The following is a 7500-nucleotide window of genomic DNA, read 5'->3' as shown; positions in this document are numbered from 1 at the left end:
AGAGGAGGAGGGAGGGAGGGGAATGGGAGAGGGAGAGGAGAAGAGGCGAGGAAGGAGGGAGGGAGGGAGGGAGTGAGGGACGAGGAGAAGTAGAGGGAGAGAGGACGATTGAGAGAAGAGGAGAGAGGGAGAGAAAGAGCGAGAGAGAGGGTGAGAGGAGAGTAAAGAGCGAGAGTGAGAGGAGAGGAGAGAGACGATGAGAGCGTAAGAAGAGGGAGAGAGGGAGAGAAGTAGGAGAGAAAGAGCGAGAGGAGAGAGAGCGGAGAGAGACGAGAGAGAGCTCATGAGAGAGGAGAGAGAGCGAGCTTGGAGGGAATGGAGAGAGTGAGGAGAGAGAGGAAGAGAGAGGGAGAGAGAGAGAGGAGAGAGGAGGATAGAGAGGGGAGAGAGAGTAGAGAGAGGGGCGGAGAGGAGAGAGAGAGAGAGAGAGAGAGAGAGAGCAGGAATGAGAATTGTGAGGAGATTTGAGAGAGATTTGAGAGAGAGAGAGAGAAGCCTTGATGAATATCTTTACATTGTTTATAAGATGAGAGACGCTTTGTTGAGAGAGAGAACGAGAGTAGTAGAGAAGAGAGGACGTTATGTAAGAGCACGAGAGAGGATTAGAGAAGAGTTTGGTTTGGAGAGGGAGAAGAGAGACTGGAGAGAGAAGAGAGAGAGAGGAGACGAGGGCTAGAGAGAGGAGAGAGAGGGAGAGAGGAGAGAGAGGGGATTGAGAGTAGGGACAGAGGGTCAAGAGAGAGAGAGACGAAAAGAAGAGAGAGAGAGAGCGTAGAGTTAGAGATGAGAGAGAGAAGCAGAGAGAATGAGCTGTAGAGCAGGAGAGTGCGTATTAGAGAGGAGAGAGAGAGAGAGAGGGAGGAGATAGAAGAGAAGGGAGGGGAGAGAGGGAGAGAATGGAGGAGAGGGAGAGAGGGATAAGAGGAGGTAAGTGGTAGGAAAGGAAGGGGATGGAGGGAGGGGAGGGAAGGAAGGAAGGAAGGAAGGGAGCAGTGGAGGAAGGAAAGAGAAGGAAGGAAGGAAAGGGAGGATGGGAAGAAGGGAGGAGGAAGGAATGGATGGGGAAGGTTAGAAAGGGGAGGGAGAGAGGGAGGGAGGATGAGAGAGAGAGAAGGGAGGAGGCGGGAGGGAGGGAATTTGGGGAGGGGGGGAGGGGAGGATTGACTGATGCGAGGGAGGGAGGGAGGGGCTGAGCGAGCGGAGGAAGAAGATGATGAGAGGGAGGGAGCGAGAAGAGGAGAGGAGAGAGAGAAGAGAGAGAGAGAGGAGAGAGAGGAGAGAGAGGAGTAGAGAGAGAGAGAGCGAGAGGGTAGGTCGTTGAGATAGGGAGGGAGAGGAGATTGCACGCAAAAAACAGACTTAGGAGAGAGCGAGAGCGCCGAGGAGAGTGAAGCGGAGTTCATGAGAGAGATTAGAGAGCAGAGAGGAGAGAGAAGAGGAGACGAGAGTCGAGATTCGAGAGAGAGAGGAGGTTGTTGAGAGATGAGGTGAGGGATGAGAGAGAGAGGAGAGAGGAAGAGAGAGAGAGAGCTCCTCGCTCCTCGAGGATGACGAGAGACGACGAGAGGAGCGAGATCCGAGAGAAGAGCGAGAGGAGAGAGATGAGGAGAGAGAGCAGGAGAGAAGAGAGAGTCTCTAGACTCGTTTGGAGAGAGTCTCAAGAGAGAAGGCAATGCTCTCACGAGTAGAGTCTCCGATGCAGAGAGCCGAGAAGGCAGATGCACGCAATAGAGAGAGCTCGCGCTACACACTCGCCTTCGCGATCTCTCTCTCCTCCTTCGCTCGAGACGCCCACGTCGCACCACGCAACCTAGCTCTCGCGCGCTAGAGCGCGACTCAGCTGCTCTCTCCTCTCTCTCTCTCCACTCGCACGACGAGAGAGAGCACTCAGCTAGTCGCGAGTATTAGTAGGACCGGCGGAGAGGAGAGAGATTTGGAATGAGAGATCTCTCCCTCACTCGTCGCCTCTCTACGCGCTATAGCGCGCGCGCGAGTCCGCTCGCTCTCTCTCAGAGAGAGCGAGAGAGAGAGAGAGCGAGCAGCGAGAGAGGCAGAGCTGGATGAGGAGAGAGAGAGGGGTGTGTCAAATAAACCAGTATTCCACAGTTGGAAATTCTAGAATGTTATGACATTATTTTTTGTTACCAAATTGCATCACTGCATTTTTTTTTTACAAAAAACACATACCGAGTGCCAACACTAAGTGATTCAAATCATCCTTATTTAGCATTCTCAAATCACTTTTGCTACCAATTAGTATGTACACATATTACAGTTGCAAATCTAGAAGGGCATAGGTGCTAAACATAATTTTGTTAAAGAAGAGGTTTACCTAAATGATACGCACCTTTTGCAAAAGTGATGCCCATAAGTACTCCAAAACCAGAAATTGCTAGTACATCATCAACACTGGATGCTGCAATCACCAGGGTTGGGATTCCTTTGTCCATGCCATAACCTTCCTCAGAGAGCTTTATCATGCATGGGACAATCACAGCTGGTGTTACAGCTGACAATATAAACCTAGAGGTAGAAAAAAATATATATATTATTGAGAAAAAACATACTACAAAAGTATCACATATCAAGTCATTCATGTTTTATGTACACATCCATCTATAAAATAAAAAAGAAAATAATCTTACCCAAGCATTAGCCCCCAAAGCCATGGAAAGCCAAGCAAAAGATGTGTAACAGTGGCCACTGTTATAGTTTCAACAATGCATGGTGTGAAAGCAAGTCTTAGCACCATGAAGCTCAACTCCTTGAGTGCAGCAGGATCTAGCCCAAGGCCAGCCCTGAGAAGTATCACCACCAGTGCAATGTTGCTAAAGGAAAATAGAAATACAAATGTAAAATAAATATACAGACCCAAGGAAAACAAAAAAGGTAAACAGCATGAAGCATAATACATGAAACTTTTCCATAAAATGATAGAGAGAGAGAGAGAGAGAGAGAGAGAGAGAGAGAGAGAGAGAGAGAGAGAGAGAGAGAGAGAGAGAGAGAGAGAGAGAGAGAGAGAGAGAGAGAGAAAAGAGAGAGAGAGGAAAAAGAGAGAGAGAGAAAAAGAGAGAGAGAGAGAGAGAAAGAGTAAGAGTAAGAGAGAGAGAGCAAGAGTAAGAGAGAGAGAGAGAAAAGAGAGAGAGAGAGAGAGAGAGAGAGAGAGAGAGAGAGAGAGAGAGAGAGAGAGAGAGAGAGAGAGAGAGAGAGAGAGAGAGAGAGAGAGAGAGAAAATACAGTCTGAACAAGTAGAGAGATTTAGCTTGATCCATAATGTGCTCTAAAATACCATCACAGCACAGATCTTAATTCATTAATGCTGTGTATGCTTGTAAGGTGAGTGATTCATTGCCCAAAAAACTTTTGTTCACCCATCTAGGATTATTTTCTGAGAGTGAAGCCCCTGCCCCTGTAATACCTCTGCAATAACAAGAGGCATGGACTTTTATTTAGGAGCACTAAAATTTATAAAGGGCATATAAAATTTCAGAATGTTCCAAATGCTTGTGAAAGGTTCTAACTTACAAGTTAAGTGCTAAAATGGACCATGATGGATCAGCAAGATCGTCATTCTGAAAGAATTCTGTCTATCAATTCTAATTATCTCATGCCAATATTTTTTTTTCTGCTTCAAGATTTTAAAAACTACTTAAACAAAACCATTAGAGCCAATACCTTGAAAAAAAATTAAGCTGTCCATTAGCACATTTACCATAATCACACTGGCACCAGTGTCATTGCACCCACATAGGAGTTTAACCAAATGCTCAGTTTAACCCATTCACGACGGGACGTATTTTTGCCTACTCCCTCTCTCTTACAATGGGAAGATAACAAGCACGTAACGCTTCGTGCCGGGGTGTTTTCTCATTGTGTGGGGCCACGCTGATCCTCTCAGAGCATTTTTCACCCACCCCATTTTTATGGTTTTTATGAATGCGTCTACAATGTAAAGGCACGCAAAAATATTGCCATGTTCAGAGGAGTTATTTTTGTCGAAAAACATGTACAGTAATGCCTTTTTAGTTATATTGTATTGAAGTTTACCTATATTCTTCACTTCTTTGTGAAAATACCAAAGGAAAGTGGAAGAAATCTCTTAGTGGAGAATCAAAAAACATGATTTATACTTTTTTTTTACCAAAATGAAAAGATCAATATGAATAATCATACACATACATATGAGTATGTATATGTAATTCATGATGTGACAAGGTGATATCACGGTTAATCAACAAATTAGAAGTAGTATTGCATTAGTAATTTTTTACTTTATTTTATTCTTGGCCAAATACATTTGATATTACAATAGTTTTTCGCCTCAGATCTTTTTATTCAACCGATCAATAAGCAGAAATTAACAAGATGTCATCAATATCATGTAGTTTTCTGTGACATTTTTTTAATATTAAATTTCATTTTATGACACTCAAACACCTAAACTAAAATAACAGTCTAAGAAATCATATGAAATGATATTATTTGAGAACAATCTAGCGATCTATTGCTGACGTTTCAGCATGTCACAACTGCCCCTCCCAGAACTCAGTGAGAAAATGCACAACGTCACCCGGGTCCAAGGATATTTTTCAACCTCGTGATAGTACGTCAACTGGCACAAATAGGTTAATGATTACTATAAGACTAACACAAAGAAACTAGATTGCATGTGCTATGGTTTTAAATTGAATGATGCAATTAGTAACACCTAAGTGTTACTAATTGTTATAAATCAGAGGACCTGCTTTCATTTAGTTTATTTCATCTTATGTTTAGATGTATTAGTGTTTGTAATGTAATAAAAAAAAAATAATGGAATAATATACTGGAGTGTCATATTCAGTTTTACAGATTATCTTAACTCCAATTCTATGCCAAAATAATATAATATCTGTGCTCTTTTTTATATGTATATGTAAAAAAATGAACCTAATGTGGATTTAGCCCGTACTATCAATGAATGGTAAGTATAAAAAAAAATGATCTTCACAACACAACAATTACTTTACCTATGAAGGGGCTCCTTTTTGCTTGTGGCCACCCCAGACGAAAGCAAACCAGGCCACCACTGGCAATAACATCCCTCTGAACATTATGCTCGGATGGCTGTTGGCCTGAACGTGTATTACATAATTTGAGAGATTACCCATATTGTGCGATATATAGTTTCCATTTCATTGGTTTATGGAAGGTTGTAATATTGGGATATTGTTGTGTATACTCCATGCTTTCTAATTATGTGGATTAGACTCTAGGAAGTAGCATATGTCTATGGGAGGGGTGAAATCCTGTTTTTAATGTTTGTTTTAATGCCTTGGTATGTTTACTTGCCCTAAGGCTCATATTACCATAGCATTTATACATGTTATCTGGCACCATTTGGTTAAAAAAAAAGGCTGCCACATGCACTTTTATTTCTAAGAATCCTGAAAATACTTATATAATAGCTAATCTAAATAAATTCCAAAGGACAGGTAAAAAAGGTCAGGGTAAAAAATGGTAAAAAAATATATATATACCAATTAAAATATATTAATCATATGATATGATTTAATCAGGAATAGATTTTTCTCACTAATTTCAAAAACAGATAACCTTATCCTACCCTTGCTTGATGTTCTAAACTAGACATCCAGGAGACTTACCGAAGAGCAGAAGACCAGTCCTTGTCTATACTGTTGCCCACATAGTTGATCCCAGGAACACTGCTGAGGAGAATGCCCACCACCAGCATACCCATCAGTGATGGAAGTTTGGCTAGTGTGGCTAACTGACCTCCAAGCACAGCAATACAGAAGAGACACATAAGGGAGAAGATATTGCCACCAGGAAGGGCTGAAAGGCCAATGATAGCAATTGCAGCTCCCCATACCAGGAGAACCAATATCGTCCATGTTAAGCAGCTGCCAACCTGAGGTCATGCGAGATATTCATTAGCATACTGTCAGATAAGAACCAAAATCAAAGAAACTGAAATGCAATATTGGTAAAAAATAAATAAATAAAAAAATAAAAAGAAAAGAAAATTTTCCAAATATTTTCATCACTAATGAAATAGGTTTATGTATAAGAAACTTACAATACCATGTGGAGGCCAACAATCAAATACATATTTCAGTGAGGCAGATCCAGACTCATATGTGATCTTGTCTGCAGGACACCTTAATCTGATCTTCTTCCATCACTAACTTGTCCATCAAAATTATAGTGAACTAGTCAACCGACCTCCAAGCTAGTTCCATTACCCAGCAGTACCCCCTCATTATCCACCTGGAAAGATTGGCAAAAATTATCTTCATTATCTAATTAAGTTCATGTACATTTCAATCCAGCTTCAGACTCTTTTATTATTATTTAAGTTGCTCAAATATATTAGTCACAAGATTATTTTTTGCTTTCTTTTTTCTATGGTTCGAGGTGGTTCGGTTAGATTCAGGGGGGTAGTATTTTAGAGTGGATCGAGTTGTAGACTCACTATGCCTTACTGATAGTTCATTTCATTTAATTTGGGAGCGAATGAGTTGTCTCAAAGGGGAACAACAACATCATTTCTAATCCAATAGCAGTTATTTGTGAGGCACCATACTAAATCTGTAACCTTTTTAGTTTTACACTAGATATATATGGTCAAAAACACCAAAAGCATTATATAGTAAACAAAGCTACAGATATTATGGTCAAAATGACCATTGGAAAAAACAAGCCACGTTATTTTATACAAATGGTATTCATGTATATGAATGAGTAATACAGAAAGGCTAAACAAAACACCACATCTAACTAACATTGCAACAAAACAGCTGTTTGAAACAATAGCATAACAAAAAATAGCCATCAGATACAATTAACTCTATTGCATTTAAACAGTATACACAAAAGGGAAAAAACTGGACTAGGTCAAAGATAAATCAAGCAGATACTGACAATACAGCAATGGCATATACTGCTGTTTACCATTTGACATTTCTGGCGAGTTTTCCATCATTCCAGCACAATAGTACATTCACTCTGAAACATGAAAAAAATTGGACTTTTTATCATTCTTTTTAGGTCAAGAATGGACAAGAGGGGGGATTGAGAAACAAACTGGAAAACTCCTTGTCTAGACCCCCCCCCCCCTAATCCTCCTCTCACATCCCCCCCCAACCCCACACATCCCTCCACTTAAAACGCATCAATCATACAACCGACTTATCTTTGGGGGACTGAAGACTGAATATCCAAAAGAAAGTTTATCTTTGTTTTCTGAGAAACTAAGACTTATTTTTTATATGAAGAAGCAAGAAGTAATATTCACTAATTATATGCACACCTTGTAGAACAAATATATGTCGCCTGTTACACCTAGTGCGGACTACTGAATAGATTTAATGGTGTCCCTTTGCTCCTCGTTTCACTCTCATTTCATGGAAGGAAACATCAATCTTTCATTATTGGGGAAAATAATCTTTTCATACGTTGTTCTATTGTTGACATTGCAGGAACCGAGATGATGCCAGT

The 7500-nt window shown here is 41.0% G+C and overlaps 1 protein-coding gene across 1 annotated transcript in view; it reads right to left on the bottom strand.

Annotated features, from left to right (window-relative positions):
• The window catches only part of LOC122242893 (sodium/hydrogen exchanger 9B2), a 7515-nt gene extending 1257 nt beyond the window's left edge, over positions 1 to 6258 (bottom strand). Inside the window, exons 1-4 of the mRNA XM_086531464.1 lie at positions 6080 to 6258; positions 5646 to 5911; positions 2646 to 2828; positions 2348 to 2523 (exon numbers count right to left, since the gene is read on the bottom strand). Of these exons, the coding sequence (XP_086387590.1) occupies positions 2348 to 2523; positions 2646 to 2828; positions 5646 to 5806 (520 nt within the window). The 5' untranslated portion in view covers positions 5807 to 5911; positions 6080 to 6258. The remainder of the gene's footprint in view (positions 1 to 2347; positions 2524 to 2645; positions 2829 to 5645; positions 5912 to 6079) is intronic.
• Positions 6259 to 7500: the final 1242 nt, after the last annotated feature.

Source organism: Penaeus japonicus, unplaced genomic scaffold (genome assembly GCF_977035675.1).
Source record: "Penaeus japonicus unplaced genomic scaffold, GWHDUDI00000001_assembly GWHDUDI00000035, whole genome shotgun sequence".
Lineage (NCBI taxonomy): Eukaryota > Metazoa > Arthropoda > Malacostraca > Decapoda > Penaeidae > Penaeus > Penaeus japonicus.
Note: the sequence above shows the minus strand (reverse complement) of the source record. Positions and strands in the feature narration are given on the sequence as shown.